General features: G+C 37.9%; 1 protein-coding gene across 3 annotated transcripts in view; it reads left to right on the top strand.

Annotated features, from left to right (window-relative positions):
• Positions 1-25245, top strand: part of RPRD1B (regulation of nuclear pre-mRNA domain containing 1B) — a 52370-nt gene that overhangs the window by 8649 nt on the left and 18476 nt on the right. For 2 of the 3 annotated variants that reach the window (XM_039864313.1, XM_039864312.1), the window contains exons 3-6: positions 7702-7835; positions 15230-15342; positions 16872-16998; positions 22565-22740. In XM_039864313.1, coding sequence (XP_039720247.1) covers positions 7702-7835; positions 15230-15342; positions 16872-16998; positions 22565-22740 — 550 coding nt within the window. The remainder of the gene's footprint in view (positions 1-7701; positions 7836-15229; positions 15343-16871; positions 16999-22564; positions 22741-25245) is intronic. The other variant, XM_039864314.1, reaches the window with a different exon arrangement.

Genomic DNA, 25245 nt, shown 5'->3' on the forward strand with positions numbered 1-25245 from the left:
CTCAAGTAGATACTGCTTATCTTAATGTTTTTTTTAGGAGTAGCTTAGGGCAGAAGAATTGGGAATTGGGAATTTCCTTGGTGTAAGTTTTAAATTATCTATTTTTTCCCTTTTTTTTCCAGCCAAATCAAATAGAAAGCTTACTTTTCTGTACTTAGCAAATGATGTCATCCAAAACAGTAAAAGGAAAGGACCTGAATTCACTAGAGAATTTGAATCTGTCCTTGTGGATGCTTTTTCTCATGTTGCCAGGTATGTTGTCTCTTTTTATGTTCTGTTTTGTTTTTAAATACATTACCTTTCCTCCTTTTTGTTCTTTTCCAAGGTAGTCTTTGTAAATTGACAACTTATACTTTACAAAGATGTGTTTTACACAGTGGTGCAGAGGCCAAATTATGGTTTTGTTTTGCTAGGCCCTTAAAAACTCTCTCAGGCATGTAAACATTTTGATGTATTGAGAGGATCTAGCACTTGAAGTACATCTTTTCTTACTAGATGTATTTCATTCATTGAATGCATTTCTTTAATATGGTATTTTTCTTATTTTGGCTGAATTGCCCCTCATTAGCTTATGGTCAGAAACAAAGCCATGTAGCACAAGGAAACCTTCCAGTAACAAAATCTTATTAGCAAGAAATTCGTTGCTTATGTCTTCAGTTTCACTTACTTCCATCTGGATGTCTGGATGTCTGGTTTACTAGAAATAGTAGACATTACTGTAACTGCAAAGATAATTACTAGTGTGGAAAGTAGATATTTGCTCTGGCTATATCACATGAAGTCTCTGCCACTATCATGTTTTGTAACAGGACTGGAGTACAGAGCACACATATAGCTAATATCACAGAAAACTTACATTCGATTAAAAGTTTTATAAATCATTCTCATTCATTTAAAAATAGTTTTTCTGCAGACAGAAATTAGTTGCCCAGGAGGAGCAGAGAAAAACTATTTTTTACTAGAATATTACTAAGTAAACATATAAAGATAAACATCTTTGCAAAGGAAATTGAGAAAGGCACAAAGGAGACTGTTGAGTTAAATAATAAAAATTGTTTGGTGGTCTAAAGTGTGAGTAAAAGATCTTAAATGTGAAAATAAGTCTGGCATTCCATGAAAGACTTGAAACATTTGAAGGAATAAAATGAAAAATTAAAAAGAAGGCAATGACATCTAGCTTTCTAGAGATGGGAAACATTATTTTGTTTGTCTACTACATAGCTGGCTCTTTTGGTGGACACAGACACTGAAGAAGCAGGATATCTTAAGAACTTGAATAATACTGACTCCTCACAACAGAGTAAGCTTAGAACAAACTACCAGAGTAGCTATCCAAAATTGGAGATGGACATTTTCTTGTTTTGAGGAGATTTAGTTTAGTTTCTTAGATGTTGGCTGTAGCTCTGTCTCCCAACACTGAGTGACTTCAGATGTGTTAACTTAGCTTTCTGAGCCCAAGTTTCCTAATGGTTTAAAAGAGAATGACACCACCTATCTCCTTAAGGTTGTGAGGCTAACGTGAGGCTAAAGTAAAACAGTATGTTTGAAAGTACATAGTACTGGGAACAATCCATGGTCTTTGCTCCTTCATGGGGATTTACTAAATTATAAACTCTGTGAAGAGAAGGACCATTTTTTTTTGTTGTTCTTTGCGGTATCCCAAGCACAGAGCGAAATGTCTGGCACCAGCTCTGCTGCATTACATAGCTTTAGAGAATACCATTTATGTAGCTTCAGTGTGAATGGTGGTGTCTAGGAGCTGGGCAACATTGTGATCTGCCCTGGCACAGAGAGCAATTCAGTAAATATTTGATGAATAAGTTAATCGATTTAGAATATAGGTAATTGACTAAAATAGTTCCCTGTAGGGTTAGTAAATATAACATTTTTATTTAAAAATTGAACAATAATCGTTAGCTGCCCCCAAACCAGAAAAGGGTAAATAGAAAGGGGTGGGAGAAGAATAATGGGTAATGCCAGGATTGAAATTTTCTTTTCTACTTGGTAACATCTTAAAACCTATCTGGGAGGAAATGTAAAAAGGTCTTGGCAGATTCTATGGCAATGTGGGGAAAATAAACCTGATCTTTTTTATTAAAAAAAAATACTTAATTTTGACTAATCTCCTTTTCCCACTCTCTCCTCCTCCCTTTCTCCCAAGCTCCTTCCAGTTTTTTAACTCCCTTTTGGGTGTTATATTTGGAACCTCCGTGTTTCCAAGACCCTCCCGCCACCGTTGTTAGAACAGAAAGGCCAGCCACTCCACTTCAGTCCTCATGCACTTCACCAATAGTAAGAAGTGCCCTTTGTATAGCTTTTCTGTAGCCAGTTGGTGAACAAAGATAATTTACCTATTAATATTGACCAAAATTGATTAGGAATCTCATGATCATTTTCTACTCTCTCCCTCAGTCCCTCCACTCACCTACCCCTCCAAATACCCAAAAAACAAACCTCTTAAGTCAGGAAGCTGCCAAGCTCATAGAGTACATTAAATTTGAATAGCAGTGTAGTTAACCAGCCTGAACTTTTTTGCCTTCTTGTTTTCTCAGTTCGAAGATAGTTATTCCCCTTATTTTTCATTCAACATGTATTTGAGTGTCTTCTGTGTACCAAGAACTGATCCAGACAATAGGGAACAGCAGTGAATAAGGCAAGCAAGTACAAATAAATGAACAAGATACTTTCAGAGAGCGATTATGTGGATGTAAAATAGAATGGCATTCTGGAGTAGGATTTCGTCTAGCATGGTGAAAGAAGGCTTCTTTCAGGAAGTGACATTTGAGGTAATCATGTGAAGTAGGAACAGCCATTGAGAACTTTAAGTAGAAGTAATCTTGGCATGTTAAGAGGATCAGAATGAAGGCCAGTGTGATTAGAACGCAGTGAGCAAAGGGAAAAGTAACATCCAGATAAGATCAGAAAGGTAGGTAGATGCCAGTCATATTCCTTGTAAGCCTTGGAAGAGAGGATTTTGCTCTGATGAGATGTCAGGAAGGGTTTTAAGCAAGGGAATTACATATTCCATCACATTGTTAAAGATCCCTCTTGCTTGATTTGGGGAATGGATTATAAGGGCCAAGGGAGGGGCAGGGAGGGTATTGCTCTAGTAAAAGCTAGAGATGACATCAGCTAAGACTCAGAAGCAGTGAGAAGATAATAATAGCTTCTGTTCATTTAATTGACTTCGTGGTTAGATTCCACCCCCCACCCCCATGTAAAACTGATAGGATTTATGGGAGTCGAGTGGGAGCTAGTAGTGAGGGAAAGAGAAAGGAAAGATTATTTCTTGGCTTTCGACATAAGTAGATAGCTAGTTGTGCCCTTTACTGAGATGAGGTTTGGGGGAAAATATGGCAGAGGAAATCAAGTGTTTTGTTTTGGCCATGTTAAATTTGTGATGGCTAGTAGACATTCCAAGGAGCAATGCCAGATAGATAAAATACAGGCATACCTTGTTTTATTATGCTTCGAGTTACTATGCTTCACAAATGTTGCTTTTTTACAAATGAGGGCAAGACCCTCCACTAGCAAAGATTACAACTCGCTTTATTGTTATGGTCTGGAACCAAACCTGCAATATTTCTGAGGTATGCCTGTAGTCTGAAACTTAGTAGGAAATTAGCTTCTGGTGACATAAATTTGGAGTTAGTGTTGTGTCATGGCTCCCCAAGACCATTTCCAGGTTTGGTGACTTGCCTCAGTATATAGTTATGCTCATGGCTATGAGTCATTACAGGGAAAGGATACAAAGCAAAATCAGCAAAGGGAGAAGGTGTGTGGGACGAGGTCCAGAGGAGACTAGGCATAAGTTTCTAAGAGTCCTCTCATAGTAGCATCATACAAGACATACTTAATGCCTCCAGCATTAAATTATTGCAACAAGTATGAAATATTGTCTACCTGGGAAGCTCATTAGAGACTCCGTGCCCAGGGTTTCTAGTAGGGTTGGTCACAGGCATCTTTTGCCAAAATTCCAGACTCCCAGAAACAAAGCATATGTTCAGTATAAACTTTATTATTCACACACAGTTTAGCCACAGTAAACCACCCTTATCAGGAAATGGCAGAAGCACTCCTGAAACCCAAGTTCCCAGATGCCCGTCAAGGGCCAACCTTGTGAGCAGACCTTTTTCAGGGTAGGCATCTCAGGCTTGCTATGTTAACTCATTTCTGCACAATTGCAAAGGGATGTTTCTGCTCCAGCTGTACATGAGGTACTATTAGAAATATTGGAAATACTTAGAATTCCTCCTCTGAGGCTGCCGTAGACCTACTGTACAGCATATAGGATAAGACAAAAACACAGAAATTAGAGTGATTGTACCAAGAAAGTGCCATTAAAACTGCAAAGAAAAAAACTGCAAAGAAAGAAGAGGTCCGTCAAGATGACTTGGCAAGGCATCAGGTATCTAGCTGACACTAAGCAGTAGTTCCATGTGTGTATAATGGACACTTTTCACTTTTTAGATCAGTTTTGCAGTGATTAAATTTATAGAGTTAAAATATTGTATTCAGTATAATAAGTTACATATGTAATTATCATCTTCTAGTTTATTCATGGATGAGTAGAAAACAGTCTTTTGGTGTTTTTTTTCATTTAAAAGATTTCTCAGTTTAGAATGGAGTTAGTACAACCTGAAAAGAGCTCCTTCTGTTACAAAACTACTTTATTGCTTTAGTTGTATCCAGTTCTAGATGCTAAAGTGACATCGTGTTTGTTGGAGCTACTTATGGCAAAACCTCATCAGTAGAAAGATTTCTTGACTGTTGTATCTGTAACTTTGAAACTTATCTGGCAAAACCTTTATTTACTATAGTGTTCAAAGAATTAGCCTATCCTGGTTAAGTACATTCACCAATTAAAGTAGAGCCTCCTTTTGGTTTTAGTCTTTAGTGATGAAAGTCTTGAAAGTGTCTAGGTTATAAAAGGTTTGAGCATCAGTTTCCACTGTATAATAATATGGCCGAAGCTGTACTTAACTCAGTCTTAGTCTTGAGTCCTAAATATCTCCAGGGGTGATGGGTGGATGGTGGGTGGATGGCGGGTGGGTGGGTATTGTGCCCCTTGTGCCCTCACCTCCCTTTTAACTAAATCTTAGATAAGAATTGATTGTCATGATTAGTTTATGTGAAGGGAGAATTTGCAGAGAACAGATTTTGTGTTAAAAGTACCAACCAATTAAGTTCTGACTAGTTATGATTTGATTGTGGGTTTTTTTTTTCCCCTAAACCATACATTTGATCACATAAGAGACTTTCCTTTGCCTTCAGGATAAAGGCCACATACTTAATAAGGCATTCAGGACCCTCTGTAATCTAATTCAGTCTGTCCCACGAGATTCTTCTGCTATTTCTGCACACTCCCCATACACTTAAGCCACCTTAATCACTCATAACTTCTCCTTCTTTACCTTATTCTACTTTGGGGATTCCATTCAAAGGGGAGGAGATAGCATGAGCAAAGGCACATGCAGAGAGGGAGCAAGTTCTGGGTAGAAAATACATATGGTCGAGTGTCGGTAGAATGTGAAGCCCCAGATAAGGTTTAGAAAGATGAGGGGCTACTGGGTCAGGCCCTAGAAGTCAAGACCTAGGCTTAATTCTTTGTATTCCAAGCATAGTATTTCATAAAACCTCATCGAATGAGCAGGTGAGTGCTCAGTTGATGTCTAACAGAATTGAAGAGTAAGTAATATGATTACCGAAAGTTAAATAATTGTATGGCTTACTGAAACCTTTCTGAAATTAAAAAAAAAAAAAGATTACAGTTAGCCAAATACAGTGCTTCTAGGGTGGATAGCAGTCGGGGGAAAGATCGCTGCCCTTGTGGAAATACGTCAAATGGGAAGTATGTAAACAGCATGTAAACTACATAGTATATCAGAAGATAAGTTGTGTGGAGAAAAATTGAGTAAGAGTAGAGTGTAAATAGGAACATTAGGGAAAGACTCACTGAAAAGGTGCTGTGTGAGTAAATACAGACCTGGAAGAGGAAAGCAAATGAGCCTTGCCATACCTGGGGAAATGTGGTTCCAGGCAAAGTGAACTTCAAGTGGAAAGGCCCTGAGGCATGAGTGCCATAGTAGCTGTTTAGGGGGTGGGGAGGAGGTGAGGCCAGAGAAATAATGGACTGGGTAGAGAATGGCTTCGTAGGCCTTAAAAAGACTTTTACTTTTATTCTGAAGGAGAATGGGAGAAACTGGAAGTTTTGAGCAAAAGAGTGACATGATCTGCCTTTACACAAGAGCTAGAATTATATTTTTAAAGCTTTAGGATAGATTATAGGAGAACAGGGGTGGAAGCAAAGAGACCAGCAGTGAGGTTATTGTCGTAATCAGGCAAAAGATGATAGTTGTCTGGACCAGGCTGATAGCAGAGGAAGAAGTGAGAAGTAATTTGTCTCTAGGTATATTTTGAAGATGGAGTAAAAGTATTTTATCACAAATAATTAGGTCATATCTTTGTGTTTAATAAACTATTAGTAGAATTTTTTTTCCCCTCACCCTAACCTCTCACCAAAGAAAAAGGTTTAATAATAACAAAAAATTAATTTATGTGTACCGTGATTTAGTACTTAAACCCCAGTTTGGTGAAATTTGCCACTAATAACTTATAAGTAACATAGTCTAACCAGATTAGGCCAAAACCTCATCTCACCTTGAATGTTAACATAAGTTTTAGAAAAGTGCTGTCGGGACTAAGGGTAGATGAAATTCCCATCTAAGTTGATTTAGGATGGTTTCTTCTTGAAGTTCCAATTAAAAGTATTGACTTAGATGCTAAGATGTCAGGGTACCCCTTGTTGTTTGAAGTCACTCAGTATAAGATCAGTGACATCCAGCTTTACAAATCAGAAAAATTCACAGTAACAAGTGCATGGTGAGGGAACTTGTTTTCCTCTCAGAAAGTCTTCCCCCACTCTTCCACTTGCTGTCTGACATTTTAGGGAAGCCATTGGTTCATGCTGAGTTGCAGTTATAGTCACCTCGTTGAAAAATATTGTTTGAAGAGTGTAATATGTCAGGGAAAAAAAACTGTCTAAATTAGTAAGGACCGTATTATGCTCAGTGTGTTGTAAGATTATCTATTAGACATCTTTGTGTGAACATGGAAGACAGACCTAGCCCAGAATTAAAATAATTACGAAGTAGTTAATTTAAAGTTGAGATCAATCTTGGCATATACGTGTATACAATTGTATTTATACATGTAGAGGTGTTAGTGTGTTAGCATTGATGAGTTGTAGTGAATTTATTCCCTGTTAAAAAAAATTTTTTTTTCTGCCCCTAAAAGTTTTGGCCCACTTTAATTTCCAGCAGAATGTCTGGTACTAGATTTTAATTAATGTCTTCTTAAAAAGCAAACTTTTGATGATTGTCACAATTGATAGGGTCAGTTTTTGATAATTCTGTCTGTAAAAATCAGCCATTGGCTTTTCGCCCTAATCGCCCCATCTTTCAACGGGAATAAAAGACACAGATTACTTCTATAACATGTCTCTTCCCTGTGCACCACAGGAAGAATGTAGTTTTTGGTCAAGTTCCATTTCTCACAATATGTACCTTACTCTTCCTTCTGTTTTTAAATGTGTAAATCATTTAGTCAGTTGTTGATTTTTTTTTTTTTTAAAGTAGATCTGTCCTAATTAAAACCAAAAAATCTTAAGCTTATATATATCTTTTCGTCTTTTCTGGGCAGAGAGGCAGATGAAGGCTGTAAAAAACCTTTAGAAAGATTGCTGAACATCTGGCAAGAAAGAAGTGTGTATGGCGGCGAGTTCATACAGCAACTGAAGCTGTCTATGGAGGACTCCAAGAGCCCTCCCCCCAAAGGTAGAAACATCACCACATGTTTACAGCTCTTGGTCTTTGCCTACTTTCGAATCAAATATGAAAAGCTGCAGTGGGGGTTGCTGTGAACCACCAGCGATTATATGATTCTTCAGAGAGAGATGATCATAAATGATGGTGAGAATTTATGTAGTGCTCGCAGCGTGTAAGCCTGGTTCTAGTGTTCATGCTATTCATCATCTCACACCTTAACTTCTGCTCTATATTCTCCTTGGCTCTCTTCTGCCTTTCAGAGACTTTCTTTGCACAAGGGAAAAGAACAACAAAGTTGTTTAGAGTTGTGGGGAACTAGGAAGTACCCTGGATTAAGAGTTTGTCCTAGCCCTGCCACTAATTACTGTAGGATCGTGGCTAAGTCCCTTAGCCTTTTCAGATCTTGGTTTCATTAAATATTGATGTGGTTTTGTACCATACTTTTGATGATTGTCAGCTTGCTGTCTAAAATTGATTTGGGGCTGAACTCAGAATATCTTTGGGAAGTGTGTACATATATGTTTGTGAATTTCACCAAGTCTTTAATAGCTTATATTATTTTTTTTCTTTAAAGAGAAGTAAGACCAAACATTATTTGGTTCTTTGACTTCTAGTTGTGTTTAATTTTGCGGGGGAGGGAGGGCATTTTATTTATTCATTTATTTTATTTTTCATTAAATGTATTGGGGTGACATTGGTTAATAAAGTTATATAGGTTTCAAGTAATTGTGTTTAATTCTAATTGGCATGATATGTTTCTGAGATACAGATCTGATCTGACTGCACACGTACTCATTGCCTAAAGGATTAAGTCCAAGTACTAACATAGTATTTAAGACTCTTTGTGATATGGACTAGTTTACTTTTTCAGATCTTCTGCCATTCCCTCGCATATACCATATTCTTTGGCCATACCCAACACTTTCCCCCCTGGATGCTCTGTTGGTGCCCCTTTCTTTGCATCTGATATTACCTCTGCCTAAAATATCCTTTCATTCCTTTCACTGTGTGGTGAAGTCAGTCTTCAAGAATGCTACGTCCTGACATCTCTAGCTCGTCTGGGCACATGTAGCCATTCTCTCCATGTTCCTCTGGTACTCATTTATGTCTTCGCTGTAGAACACAACCATGATGAGTATGCACGATAATAGCATTCATTTGGCAGTCTTTTACTGTGTACTTTCCATGGTCTCGTTCAGGTCTGAGTTTATATGCATTTTACAGTGGGGTAACTTTCCTATGAAACTAGAGGTTAGAGACTCTAAGAATGACCATAAGTGCTTTCAGACTGCAAGTCATTGTTGTTTTACTTGGTGTTGATATGCAAGTCATTGTTGTTTTACTTGGTGTTGATAAAAAAAACAATTTTGGGGTCACTCTGGATGGTAGCTTCTGAAAAGCAAGATGTTTCTTACTCTGATAGTGTTTGTATTGTGTCCTTTGGAGGTATCTGCACAGTGTTGGAGAGTTATCTATCATTCTTTACTTTGCCTTAGAGTTCATTGGTAAACAGTGCTGATTTTTTAAAACAACCGTTGGGTAGGTATGAGTGCTCTGAAAGACGATGTTTAAAGCTAAGCGTTGACTTTCAATTTGACAAGCATTTGCCATAAATGTGCTTTGAGTACACAGCTCTGCTAGGTGCTATAGGAAAGAGCGAGAGAGGAATGAGAAATAGTTCTACACACAGGGAGCAGTCAGACAAATTTGGGAATTTGTGGCCCTGATTTGAAAATAGCTCCATTGGGTTTTTCAGTTTTTTGAGTGTCTAGACATTAACAGCAATAGAGGCAGTATTCCTCTGTGTGGAGGATAATACTTATCTAAGATAATTTCTCCTTCTCTATTCTGTAAAGACAAAAACACCTAATTGGAAGATTCCACCATGTGTGTTAGTCCCAGTAAACCCATTCTGTCTTCTCACTGTCTTCTTTGGACCTGAGTTATCAGAATATCTTACCACAGTACTTTCAAAATATTGATTCCTCCAGAAGTTTATTTCTAAGTTTGAATAGTCCTTTTATATTTCAGCCTTGATTCATGGGTAATTCTTTGTTTTCAGACAACTTTAGAATTTATCTTTAAAATTAAGAGTTTCCTGTGGAACTTTGACAGTTCTTCTAACATTGGAGAATGCATGAGCTTATTTTAGAACTGGAGATTTCTTGAATTTAATATACCAGTCTCCCCAGGTGCAAGACCCAGGTATTCTAAAGTTTTCTCTCTTTTCAGGGGAATACGCAAGCTTTTGTTTAACTGAATGGAACTTCATTATTTAGTTGAGTCACACATGAATCACACAGTGTCCTATAGTTGTAGAGGGATTTAGAAAGGAAAGACAGATATAATGGAAATAGCATTTATTGAGCACCTGTTAGGTATCAGCCTCTCTGCTGATTGCTTTTCATGTTAATTGATTTTAGATCTGTATAACTACTCTGTGAATTTGGTATTATTTTTATATTTCAGATGAGGATGCTAAGGCTCAAAGGATATAGTAATTTTGTCCAGTTAGGGATAATTGATAAGTGGATAATTCAAACCCAGATCGATATGACTTTAAAGCTTGTGTTCTTTATACCATACTTTCACCTGAAAGCACATGGATTCAATGTATTTGAATTAGACTATGAATTCATAAGCAGGCCACCCAATTTTCCTGCACCTTAGTATAGTTAGTTTAGCTATTCAGAGCAGGAGTTTAAAATCAGACTTCCAGATATGAACCCCAGCTCTTTCACTTCCAGGCTGTGTGACCTTGGGTACAGCATTTGACCTCTCTGAGCCTCATGTTTCCATTGTACATTATGGTTGTTAATACTAATACCTCATAGGGCCATTGAGAGGATCACTTGAGATCATGTAGGTAAGATGTTATTAATTGGGTGATGACATGACTTTTATTTGCCCCTGTTCTAATATCTAATATTCTGAGTTTCTAAATATGAACTAGTAGCAAAAGTAGGAGGAGACTTATTAGTATTTTTAGTTTCTTAGATTTTGTGCAATACTAGTGGTTAAGAGTACAAGCTCTGGGACCAACTTCCCCGGGTTCCAGTCTGGACCTGGCCGCTCACTTAGCTCAGTGAGATGATAAGGAAAAGTGCTTTCAGAACCGTGCCTCAAATGTCAGCCCCTTGTTACAGATCTTTTTCTTTCCATGAGTAAAGTTTAATGTATTTTAAATTTTGTTTTTTATTATTTTGCAGGGAGGGAACAAAGAATGAGGGAGCTATTGCAAACAATATTTTCTGATTCTTTTCTCATTATAAAAAGTAATATAAAATCTAGGGGTTTTTCTTTGTTCTTTATTTTTTAGCCCAGAAAATTTTAAGTGCATTCTTTAGAAGATCCAGCTTTACAGGTAGATGACTGCATTTTGTATGTGATTTGGGAACCTTCATGCTAACTTTTTGCCTTAAAATTAATTTTGTAGTGTGCCATAGTGTCTGAATTCTGCCACAGTTCAGGTCTCCAGCAGGCATACCAGGGACACCTAGGTGACCAGGATTACTTGAAAGCTAGATGACTACAAGGTCTCTTAGAGACATAGAGACAGGTTGGTGGGTAGAATAGGATTTGGGCCACCCATAGTGTTTGCACTACCTGTAAGCAGTGTTTGAGTGAAAAAGGGAGTGTAAATACTCTGGTCGAAAGCTCGATTGATAGCAGAAGGGTGCCTAACCTTAAATTTAGACATAGGAATCGGACTGACAGGTATCCTAGGTTATTTTTAATGGCCGTTTGACTACATTGAGAATATTGGGCCTCCTAACTGCTAACTTTGTGCTGATGAGTCAGGGTAGAGTTACCAGGGCAGGCTGTCCTGTTTGTGTAAAGGGACGCAATGATAGTCATTTCTGGCATAGCACCAAGGGTTTCCAAGCTCTATGTTTCCTCTGTATTCAAGAGGTTTCAAACTCAGGTCTGTTGACAGTTTCCCATGTGTTATAGAGATGTAAAAGAAGAAGACACTTAATGTTTCTATCAAAGAAGTAAGGCCAGTTGCCTGCTGCTGGCCTTGCAAAATAGCAACAGCCAAGTACTGTGGGGGTTAGAGGGAGATGACGACAACTGAGAGAGAGGGAGTGCTCAAGATGATATTACTTCGACCACGAGCAGGCTTGGCATTTGGGGAGCCATTCCAGGTTTTTGAATGGAGGCATGACGGAGTGAGAGCTCAGCTTTAGAAAGGTTAATTTAATGAGTGTTGTCTAAGTTGGAAGAAGAGCAACTAGAGGTAGAGAGACCATGGGACAGTGGTCTGGACAAGGCTTGATGAGGAGCAGAGCGCTGGTAAGAGGCTATGGGAAAGAGCAGAAAGAGGAGATATGTAAAATATTCTTCAGAGGTGTGGAATCTGCCAGAAGTTGGGACTTTGGAGAGATTCTGGTGGTCTCCATGGCATTGTACTTGGAAGGTGTGACCAGTGGAAGTATTCATGATGGAAATAGGTAGCTCAGGAAAGGAGGAGCCCTACAGGTGAAGTGATGAATAATTCATTTCCAGTAGGTCCTCCACTTGGAGGTAGTCTAGAACTGGAAAAGTATGATGGTAATGGTTACTGCCTGTGCACCCTCTTCCGTCAGAATAGCAAAGGACAGAAATGGCCTTAAAATTATTTGCATCAGTTTTGTGTCAGTCTGTTAGTGAGTGGCAGCCTGAGGTGGGAAAAGGAACTCCAAATTAGGAGGCAGATGACTTTGGCTGTAGAACCCAGGCTTAAGACTCATGAGCCATCTGACTTTGGACAAACCACAGCCTGTGGTCCTTGCTATTCTCATGAAAAACGAGGCGAGAGAAGCGAAGACATAGGTTTATCTAAGGCCTTCCAGTGCCAAAATTCAGTGATTCTGAGTGCCCTGAGGTATTTAATAATGTGTGGTTTTTATATAAAAATTTTTGTATGAGATTTAGAAAACTGAATGATTTGAGTTATAATTTTTCCTACCTTCTTTAGTGTATTTAACAATTATTTATTGAGCGTTCTAGGTGTTTGGAAGTGAACAAAATATATTTTGTGTTTTGCTCTTGTACTTATGTTTTTGTGTTTTGTTCCTCACACATGGCCACCTTGACTAACTGTCTACATGGGTCATAAAACTCACTGCAGACTAACTAGTGAGCTACTGTGAGTAAAGTACTGCTGGATATTTCATATGCAAATTATATCATAATAGATTTTGTTTTAAAAATCAGCAGTTCTTTCTTTGCCTAGTAGCGCAGGAGTATAAGATGACCGTGCTAGCCGAAACTGCTAAGTGATCTTAATAATCAATGGGAAATTTACAACTATTTTGTGACTTTAAATTTTTTTGTCAAAGAATTAAAGCCTCACCGTTGGTTACGTGAAACAAAAAAGACAGTAAAACTAACAATTATTTAGTATTCTATAATATAAAAAGTTAGAAACATGGAGAATTAACGTGTTTATTTCTAACAAATGTACCAAGAGTAGTTTGAATTTAGATTGCTTGCTTGTAAAAATGTGTAATTTATGATATGGAGCAAGCATCTTTTCTGTCTTAGTGTATTGTCATACTCCTTTGTAAGTTTAGATCAGCTTCCAACATTTTATCCTCTGCTTTCAGTGTCATGAAATGTCTCTGAGAGTTCCTTTAATAGGAAGTTTTTTGTCGGCAGCACTTTCTCTGGGACATTGTCATTCTTTTTATCACAACACTTTTTTCATTTATATTGATAAGTTGGTCTACACTAAGTTCCTCCGGCTTGATCATCTCCAGTTGGGTGTGGCAGAGCCAGCATTCCCCCAGACAGCTGTTTCTGCTACAACTCCATTGACAGTCCTTTCAGATTTCATTTTCAGCATTAGTTTGAGTTTCTTTGCTGCTCTTTCATCTTTGTCAGTCAGTTCTTTATTTTGATTATTCATTTTTACAAAATGTCATGTGGATTTTATCCCTGGGAGACAACACAACACCATTTTGCTGTCTGCGTGTGAACTGAATAACAGATGTGCAATAACCAATCACTGACCTTGAAAGAAGTGATGCAGTCACTGATCATGTTGCACTTCTCTTATTTACATAGTAATTTGTGGACTAAAGTTAGTAGCGAAGCGTGTTCTTTATGCAGTTACTCATAGTTAACATGCCATGGTAACAAATTTGAACCATATTGTTGAGAAACTTGTGTTTAACTAAACTATGGAAACAAATTCATGCATAATAAAATTATGCAAAATGAGGATTGCTTAGATTGCAAATGTTTTTGTAGTAGAACAAACAAAAACATTAAGAAAAAATAAAATCCACAATACTGACTTGGCTTTCACATCAAATGTAGTTTGGTCAGTTAGTGTGTCAGGTAGAAAACAGGAACTACATCTTTGGTTCTACAAGAAAATGTTTAATTTTAATTAAGCAAGAAGTGAATGTTCTTTTTATAACTCACAGAGTTCTGAGGCAGGTGCATAGTGGCCTCTTCTTGACAGGTGCTCAATAATTTGTAGTGGAAAGAGCACAGATTTTGCAGTCATATCTTTAAATAAATTAAACTTCTCTGGTCTTCATTTTCTCTCCTGTAAAATGGAAATATTACATCTTAGAATTGTTGGGAGGATTAAATTATTGCAGTGCCTGGCACACTGGGTGTCCAGTGGTTCCTTTACTTTCCATATCTAAGTTTATCATTTAGATTGATATCCCACAGATTTTTGGCATTTATTTTGTATTGTTCAATTGGATGCAAAAAAAAGTGATTTTGGAATTTACACATCGATCATAACAGTTTAAAAGCATACAGTACAGATAATTAAAAATGTAACTTATTAGCCTCAAAGTAGTTAATTTTAAAATGGAAACTTAAGTAATATCTCTCAGTGATAGCAATCATATTTCTCAATAATGGTTATTTTTAATTTTAAGGTAAAATTTTGTTTTTAAAGGGATAATTTAAAGCATATTTGTGTTTAGAGTTTTTGACAGTTATATTGATGGCTTTCTCTTTACTGTTTTCTGAACTTACCCTGGAAAACATAAAGAATCTCATATGCAGCATATCCCCTTAAACCCTTGCATACATTGGCTTGCTTCATTATATTGTCTGATGGGTTTCTTACCATTTTATTTCTCCCATTAACTTTTTTTTTTTTAAGATATGGAGGTTTTTAATGAAATGTGTTCGATAAGTTTCACTTTTAAATTCTTGTTTTCAGTAGTAGTTTTTCAGTGAGTCAATCCGAGATGACATCCTGAGGCCTTTTGACTCTTCAGTAGTGTAAGACCATGACCAATTTAAAACAACTGGCGTAAAGGTTAATGTTTAGCTATCTCTGGAAATGCCCTCCCTCCTGCCCTTTTTTACGTGTGATCCATTGTGCATAGCATTTGGTGTACACAGGCTATGGTGACTCAAATTTGTCACTTTTTTCTTTCCTCTAGCAACAGAGGAGAAGAAATCTCTGAAGCGGACTTTTCAACAGATACAAGAGGAGGAAGATGACGACTACCCTGGAAGCTACTCTCCCCAAGATCCTTCTGCAGGACCCCTCTTGGTATGTCTTGACCCCCAGGGTAGGGCATACAGAGTGGTTTGAAGTGACCTCTGGTAGGAGATGATGGCCACAAGGTGGCGCCGGTGACCAATAGTATGGAATCGCTGGAGGGTAGCTCTCTGGGCACTGGGCTCAAGATCCATCTAGTGACGCTTGCAAGACAGTAGGCTTGACATTTGTCTTTGCATGCCAGGACTCTGGTATGGATTTATGTTTTATAGTGTACGTGGATTTGGCTTTACTTCACTCCTAGAAATTGAAAATATTCTTAAAAAATGAATTTTTATGAAAAGGGTAGATAACGTTGCCGAGACATTCAGAAGGCCTCTGCCATGGCATGTCTCCAGTAGCATGGTTGATTTTTATAAGTAAACAGCTCTTTAGTTTCTAAGGATAGCCTTTGTGGCAGTAGCAGGTTTGCTTCACTATAACCTATTTAAATATTAAAACAGGGAGCTAGTGTTTACTGAGTTGTTAATCACATATTTGCATTGTTAGCTCATGAACTGTGTGATTGGTTCATTTTGTCTTTATGTCTATCTGTCTACCTACCTACATATCTATAGTCAAAGAAAGTGAAGCTCAAGAAGGCAGATTTAGCAACTCACCCAGTGTCTTAATTTGAATCTGGCTCTGACTACAGAGCCCATGCTCTTCTCACTGAGTTACACTGCTTCTCATTTTACCCAAAACAGATTTTCTTATACATGGGTGTGTTAAAGGGCTTTGTAAATAGGAAGCATGTGAGTTGCATTATGTTAAAATGAATTAGACTGTGGTTAAATGAGAACAATGTTAAGCTATATATCTTTGAATTTAAAAACTTTCATGAGAACAGCCTGAATTATCAACTTTCAGGATAACCTGACTACCATCTACATCATCAGTTACTTCTGGGTCTTCATGGACTGCCCCATATCAGTTTGCTGTGTTTGCTGATAATTTAAAAACCCTTTTTGGTGTATACAGACTATGAATTCTTGGTTTGCGCTTTTTTTTTCCCCTTTTGTTTGTAATTAATGAGTTGACACATTTAATTTTGAGAGTGGTTGCCAAAATCGAAAATGTCATGTTTTTTACATTCATTTTGTCAAGCCGATTAAAGAAAGAATTAAAGTAGGTAGTGTCATTTCAGTCAGTCAATACACAGTTGTTAAACATCTGACATATATACCTTTATACTGAAAACCATTCTGTACTAGAAATCGTGCATCATTTGACACTAAGCAATATGAACCAGACTCCATTTTTTTATGTTGTCAAAAACATGCTCTTTTCAAAAAACTCTTTTAAAGAATTATGTAGACTTTATTCATGTTCTGCCTTGGAGTTAGAAAAATTAACTTTGTACATTCTCTTAGAATCCATATCATTGACTTTAGTATAAGCTCCAGGATTAAGAACAATGTTTTTCCAGATGTCAGGAATGTTCATTCTTAGAATTTGCCTCTACCTCATTTAATTCCAACTAATTTTCTTTAAATGCCATGTGTCTTAATGAATAGTATTGTTTGTGTTTTATTGTGCAGACTGAAGAACTAATCAAAGCTTTACAGGACCTCGAAAATGCTGCATCAGGGGATGCTACTGTCCGTCAGAAAATTGCTTCTTTGCCCCAGGAAGTACAAGATGTTTCTCTATTGGAAAAAATAACAGGTGAGAAGGTAGAGTTTGGGTGAGAGATGAGGGAAGAGGCACGTATCTCTAATGCATATCTCTAAACCCCAGGACATACATACATACATATACATATATATATATATATATATACACACACAGAGAGATACATATATTATATATATATATATAGGTGAAGAGATATAAGAGAGTATATATATATATGTATATATATATATATATAATTTATATATATATATATATATATACACAATAATATACACACACACACACACACACACACACTTTAGTGCTATGTAACTTATACATGGCATACTGACACATCCACAGATGACAATGCTTTGAATGCCGAGAACCCTAGGTGTGTATTGGTAGTTGTGTTATTTTGCCCTCTTGATCCTCACCTAGTTAAACAGGGAGGGGCAGTTGACATTATTCTCACTTTAAGCATAAAAAATTGAAAGGAAGGAATGAATCGTGAACTAATATTTATGACATAGTTTCTGTGACAGATCCACTCTTCACTCTTCTCAGGTCTCTGAATGTATATTCCCGTATTGCACAGGAGGAATTTGAGGCTTTGAGATCTTAGGGGTCTTGCCCAGGGTCACATGAGTAGTGAATCTTGAAATTGGAGCCTAGGCTTGTAAGCCTATGTTCTTTCCATTGCAAAAGCTTGGACCTTTTGTTCCACTCTCTTCCGAAGGCCACTATTTTTCCTTTCCAGTCCCCTGACTTGGATGCCTCACCACTTCTTCCATATCCATTTAAAGGAAATCAAGGTCGCTCATGAAATATTTCCTTCATTCAACAAATATTTGAGGTACACTGTGTGGCAAATGCTCTTGGTGTTCCACCCACATCCCCTCATGGATTAAGTGCCAAAAAAGAAAAAGCAGGGGTATGGTGGTAGAGATAATCGAAGGAGGTACTATTTTAAAGGTGGTCAGGGAAGGCCTTTCTGATGAGATAATCTTTGCTCAGAGGCCCCTCCCCCAAATTAGGAAGCAAGCTGTGAGCTTATCTGGGGGAAAGGAAGTGCCGCCAGGCAGAGAGAACAGTACTTATAAAGACCTTCAGGCAGGAGTATGGTTAGTTGGAGAACACACCATGGAGGCCTTCCAAATCATACAAGGAACATTTCAGCTCACTGCCTCTACTTCCCCAGCTCTAGCAATGGATTTAACAGTCTCATCGATCCCACAGCCTATTGATGATTGCACTTTTTCAAGCCTTCACTCTTGTGTCCTCATTTTCTTCTTTATTCAGCCTAGGGTCTTTATAATCTTAAGTGTACAGTTCAAAACTATTAAATACGTTCACATTGTTGTGCAATCAGTTACCGGAACTCTTTTCATCTTGCAAAACTGAAACTCTATACCCATTAAATAACAACTCATTTTCCCCTCCCCCCAGCTCTTAGCAACCACCATTCTTAAATCTAGCTTTTCATCTGTTTGTATCCTGGATCTGCACAGCTGAATGTGGCTGGGGAAAACAACACACATGGGCTCACTTCTTTCTGTGGATGAATACGCTTTTTCTAAACCAGCCCCTCTACCTGTTTGTTAGACCTGTTCCTTGTCTTCTACTCAAGGACATTTCTCCAACAGATCTCCCCTTTTCTCCTGCATCTACAGTTTTTTTTCCCTCTACTAGATCATTATCCACAGCATAAAAACATATATATTTTTTTCCCATGTGGAAAAATATTTTTGACCCATATCTTCCTCTAGCTACCGCCTCATTTCTCCTTATAGCAAAACATCCCAAATATACTGCATATACTCATCTGTCTCTATTTCCCCTCCTCTCATTTTCTTTTGATTATACTTTACTGAAATTGCTCCCGTCAGTGTTGCCGATGACTTCCATGGTGCTAAATTCAGGGGTGAATATTTTGCCCAATCTTAACTTAGGTCATCCTAAATTGACTTCAGTAACATTTGGCCCAGTTGATCATTTCTTCTTCCTGAAAATACTTTCTCACTTGTTGTGGTAGACAAAATAATGATCTTCCCAAAATGTCCATGTCCTGATCCCCAGAACCTGTGAATATATTATCTTATATGGCAAGAGAGACTTTGCAGGTATAATTACAGTAAGCATCTTGAGATGGGGAGATTGTGGGCTATTCAGGTAGGCCCACTGTAATCACAGAGTCCTTGTAAGAGGGAAGTAGGAGGAAAAGAGTCAAAGAAGAAGGTATGACTGTGAAAGCAGAAGTCTGGAGTAATGCACTTTGAAGATGGAAGAAGTGCCACAATAGTAAATGTTAAGATAATACATTTGTGTTGTTTTAAGCCACTAAATTTGTAGTAATTTATTACAGCAGCAGTAGGAAACTCGGACTCCTTATTCTCTTAGTTTTCCTCTTCTCTCTCTCTCTCATGTCTTTTCATTGTCTTTTGCTGGTTTCTTCACTTCTTGACCCTAATGTTGCTTAGCACTCTTCATTAGTTAGGGTCACTGATAGTTCGGCTCATCCAGTTTGATAACAGGTTTTGGGTGTTTTTTTTAATGCTGGTGATCCATAATTTACATCTCTGCTGTTAACCTCTCTCTTGATCTTGAAACTGATTCATCCAACCTACTAAGTGTTACTGTTTGGATATCTCGATAGATATTTCAAACTAAACCTGTCCCAAATCAAACCTCTCATCTTCCCTCTAAAACCCGTTTCTCGTGATCTTTCTTATCTTAGTAAGTACCCCCCTTATTATTCCTGTTGATTAGAACCAAACCAGTATCTGACACCTTGTCACCACCTCCACTGCTGCCACCTGACAAAGTTACCACCATCTTCACTTGGATTAGCAGTTGCCTCCTACCTGGTCTCCCTGCTTCCTTCTTATCTGCCACCCCCAGCCATCATTCTCTTCTCAACACACTAACCAGAGTGATCTGTTAAAATGGAAGTCAGATCATGTCTCCCTTTGCTCAGAACACCTCACTGGCTTCCCCAGTCACCTAGAGTAAAAACTAGTCTTTCAATGCCCATCACAGTTTCACCCCTGTTACCACATAGACTTTCACTTTGCCCTTGCTCAGTGCTCCAGTTTCATGGGCTTCCTGACAGTCACTTTCCCCTCCTGGGGCTTTTGTTCTTACTGTTCCCTCTGCTTGGAATGATCTTTCCTAGATAGTCACACATCCTTCCCCAGATTGTCCTCTGACTTCTTCAGGCGTTGGTTTACATTATCATCTCATAAAGCCCACCTGACCACCTCATTTAAAATTGCAGTTCTCCCTCCAAATGCCTTGTTTTTTTCCTCTTCTGTCTTAGTTTTCTCTAGAGTTCTTTATCTTCACCTGATAAATAAGTAAAATATAGTATATCGTTTCTCTTTCTACCTGAGAATGTAAACTTGAGGACAGAGAGGTTTTGTCCTTTGTGTTCCCTGCTGTCTTTCAGAGCCTAGAACAGTGGTAGACTCACAACAGGAGCCCAAATATTTAAGAAGCTAATTGGAAGGTTTCTAGCAGAGGATCGACAAGTACAAAAGTCTGATGGAAGTGGATTTAGTGACAGTGGGAAGAGAGAAGGTGGGTACCAGGAGCATAGACAACCCTTGAGTTTTGCTGTAAAAGGAGCAGGGAAAAGGGGCAATAATAGAGTGACATGTGGCCCGAAGATAGGAGCAGTGTGTTTGTATGCTGATGGTAGTGCTTTAGGAGAGGAAGAGAAAAATTGGTGACATGTGGGAAAGCACAGGGAACAGTTGCAGAGACTGAATCTTGGAGTAAGCAAGAGGGAATGGGATGCCCATGCACAAGTGGAGGGCTAGCTGAAGGAGGCACACAGTGGCTCATCTGTGTAGCAGTGGGGCAGAGCCCCTGAGGGACCACCACAGGTAAGTTCTCTGAAGCGAGCATCTTGCTGCTACATTTTTATTGCATTTTTTCTGTAGCTCATAAAACTTTTTACAAGTTATTTTTCTGGTTTGTAATTTGTGTGAGTGGATTATCTCCTTTGTACAGGTTCTTAGAGGTTGAAAGTGATTTTTAAAAAATCTTAAATATTTGTGTTTTTCTTGTCTTCTTTTTGCCACGGGTACTTAAACATCTTAATGAATTATGCATTTAAACAAATCATATAGCCAAACAATGACAAAGCTAAAACCGGCCTAACTACCCCAGCACGTTATTCCCAGACCAGACCACCAATCTAGAAGAATAAGTGTCCTCTTTACCCTCAATGACTGTTTGTCTCTTTTCTTTATGTTCTGTTTGGCTCATTCTTTCTTCACGAAGAACATCTTTTTGTTTCTCTATCCTTGAAGAGGGTAGAAATCTCTGACCTTTAGCATCAGACATAATTGGGAATCCCTCAACTGTTCCTTCTCCCAGTATTCATATTAAGGCACCTAAAACCCAGAATTGGGAATTCAGAGTTCCCAATTACCTATGAGAATGCTGAGGTCTCTCACCTCTGACAACCTGTAATAGTGACAACTTATCTGTATTGCTGTGTAATTCTGTTTTAGTTTGTCCTTTAGAACTACTGGAGTCTCTGGTGCTCTTTGTTTCAAAACAGCCATTTACTACTCTTTTGATTCTTAAAGGCCTATAAAAACTGAGGTATAATATATTTAAAGTTCTAATCTCACCATTCCCCATGTATAATTATATCTGTTCTTTTATATAAAAATTATCCTTTTGTCTCTTCTAATTTCCTAATGTTGAGCCTTTTTCATCACTTCTTTCTAAGACCAGCCTTTCTTATACTTCAGTACTTCAGCACAGTTTTTCTTTTCCAAACAATGAGTTGTAACCCATTAATTGGACAAATCAGTCTGTTAGGTAATAACCCCAATTTTTTTAGCGGACTAGGAGATAGAACACTGCACATAATAAGAATAAGTATTGCTTTATGAAATTTTTATTTCTTTTACTTTCATATGTTTACATATATTTCTTACCATGGGTCATGTTCAAAAGCATTTGAAAGCCTCTGTTTCATCAGACCCGATATTTTATTGAATGACAGAAGAGATCACACCCAGGTTTAAGGCTTCCATAGTTTAAGATGTGGAGTCCTGTAGGTCCATTTTAGAGACTTGGTTTTGAGTCCCAACTCTTTAGCTAACCACCTGCTATGGAACTATTGTGCAGAGGTTTTTTTGTTTGCTTTAGTTTTCACATCCAAGAAATAAGTGCTTGCTTTTGTATTTTATGTAGTGCTTGTATTTTGTATTTCAGAGGAATGTTCAAGAGAAAACAAAATAATACAAATGAAAGCACTTTTGAAATTCTCAGAGGCAAGGAAAAATTATTTCATATATGACCTTAAATATTTTTCTATTTTACTTGTAGAGCTTTTAAAGGAATAGGCATTTAGAAATTTTTGCCAGATTTTCCTCCTTGTATCATGTCAGATAATTCAGAAATATCCTGTCTTTTTGACAGGTATGAATACCTTTGGATTTCTCGGTCAGCCAGTCTATGTTTTGTTTACAGGTTCTGGCTTATTCTTGGACTCTGTACTTTGTGAGAGAAACTGTTAACCTCCTACAGAAATGTTTGCGATCATGCCTATGTGATTTGTGTATTATCTCTATTTTTTGGTCTCATTTGTACCCAGACAAAGAGGCAGCTGAACGTCTTTCAAAAACAGTAGATGAAGCATGTCTGTTACTAGCAGAATATAACGGGCGCCTGGCAGCAGAACTTGAAGACCGGCGCCAGCTGGCTCGGATGTTGGTGGAGTATACCCAGAACCAGAAAGACGTTTTGTCAGAAAAGGAGAAAAAACTAGAAGTGAGTACATTGCAAGGCAGACCTAGACTTCCCAAATTTCCTTTCCTATAGCCCACATTGGAAGGTTTTTATTATGCTTTAATTAACACTATTTTTGTCTTTTAAAAATTCATGAGATGAGACTATCCATCAGATACTGCAATTATTTGAATGTAATTGAAAATCAAAGCCACTTTTTTATATATCTAAGAAGGAACAAATCGTAATGCATTAAACAATGAACTCTTAAATCACAGCATTAAGTTCTTAATATTGCTTTAGTTTGAAGCTAACATTTAAAAAAAATTGTAGAATGAGGTACAAAAAGAGCAGGAGATCAGCAAAATCAAAGACTTGTTTATTTGGTAGTATTTGGGAAATGCTTAAAATTTTCTTTCTTTGGATTATATTGAGATTTGTTTCTGACTTGTGTCATTCTAAAGCCAGTAAGTAGTCTGCCTCCAAATCCTGTCTGCAGTCAGTTCTGAAATTTCACTCTCATGTTTATGGAGCCCAGTTCTGAAACAATTGAGGAGGAACTGATTTCTACCATGATTGACATTCTACCATGAAGCCCGTGGGGAGAGGCTTCAGAACTAGTTTCTCGCCTTGCATTTGTTTGACTTCTTAATTAAGTACATGGTGGTTTAACACTAGTGCTTAGTCCGCTGGGATAACACAGCCAGCAGTGTGGACATTGGGGAACGTTTGCTTGCCGCAAGCTCCTATGCTGCTATTTCAGGAATATCTGCCCCTTTTTATTTTTTAAAGAGGCATGGAGAAGAGTTGCAACCAGTGGTTAGGAAGGGAGGACAGTTTTGAGTTGGACTACCAATCAAATATTACAAGAAACGCCAGAGTGGATGATGGAGGGGATTGTACCCCTGTCCAACCTGCACTCAGGAAGCTCTGTTCTCTGGCACTGACAGAAGGGAAATTGAGCTAGTCCTGTGGCTGAGATTATTGTGTTGGCTTTGAACGCAGTCATCTGACTTGAAGGGGGAAATGAATGATGGGCGCGTCTTATCATATCCTTACCTGCAGTGATTATGGGAGTGATGATGGGTAGTGGTATTGGGAACTTCATAATCCTAGCCAGCTTGAAAGTGGAAGATGGGAAACAGCTATAAAAATAGTATGGCTTAGATTTAGAAATCAACACTGACCAGAAATCCTAAAGGGAGCTTCACAGGCAATACCAGACGGTCATTTATCTGAAATGTTCATCTTTCACTGAGGAAGCATTTTTAGCACTGTGCCCTGGGACTAGTAAGAGAGTGTAATTAATGATTCTGGTTGTAAGTCACCATGCCATCTGTTGAACTGCCCCTTGGCGACACATTAAGGGCTTTCTCTGATCTGTCAGACATTGATTATCATGAGCAGCTGTTGTTGGGTGGAATGTGGCAAGCAACTATAGAGGACAGAGTCTTTGAGAAGGAGGGTGGGCTGGTAGAGTGGATTAACTCTTTGTTCCTTTCCCTTCCTCACAGTTGCACTTTCCTTCCTGTAGTATCTCTAGAACCAATGGTTTGCTAGATGCCATGAGAGGTCATTAAGGCACTGAGATAATCAGAGAGATTTGAGTCAGTTCTGTAGCTTTCCAGCCCAAATTCCTCACTCACCTGGGCACTGAAATTCCATTGCTTAAGAATCTGAGCAGGAAGGACCCACCACTGGACAGTACAGATTCTGAACTAAAGGTTCTTATCCCAAACCATGTCTCTCAGCCACTTTGAGCAAAATCATTTTTTGTAAAAATAGAGCTAAATTCGCTGCATTTAAAAAAGCGAATGACTAGATACTACATAGGATGTGGAGACATGGCTTTAGTTCTTTCTTTATGCTTGCTAACAATGTGAATAGTCTGCTCTCTAGAATCTAAGATTTTTCTCTCATATCCCGTAATAGACTGGTCTTATTTCATTATCTCCTTATGGTGATGGTAAATCTTCCAAAAGCCTTTTTAATGAGGACAGTACATAAAGCATACCTATCTTTTTAACATTCATTTTTTTTTAACACTGCCTGTCCTTGTTTTAAACCACCACATCAGAATGCTAATGAAATCTGCTTTTATTTTTTAATCCTTCTCTTGCCTTCAGTGTATAAATACGTGGGATACTTAGAACTTTGGAAATGCAATTATTTGCTTGAGAGTCTTGTTTTCTTTCTGAAGTTCTAATTTTTTAACTCATGAGTTTTTTCTTTTTTCTTCTTTTTTAAGTATATAAATACTTGTTCTGTGAATGAAATTCAGCACTTGATGAAATCTTTAATTGAGAAATTTACAGAACATTAAAAACCATCTTAAATTCTGTGCATTTCAGTGACATCTAGTATATTTATAGTATTTTGCAACCACCACTTGTATCACATTCCAATATATTTCAGTTTTTATCACACTATAAAAGAACCCTATACCCATTAACCAGTCACTCCCTATGCCCTCCTCCTCCCAGCCCCTGGCAACCATCTGTCTGCTTTCTGTGTGTATGGATTTGCCAGTGCTGGATATTTTATACA

This window comes from Pteropus medius, unplaced genomic scaffold, assembly GCF_902729225.1.
Source record: "Pteropus medius unplaced genomic scaffold, Ma_sr-lr_union100, whole genome shotgun sequence".
Taxonomy (NCBI): domain Eukaryota; kingdom Metazoa; phylum Chordata; class Mammalia; order Chiroptera; family Pteropodidae; genus Pteropus; species Pteropus medius.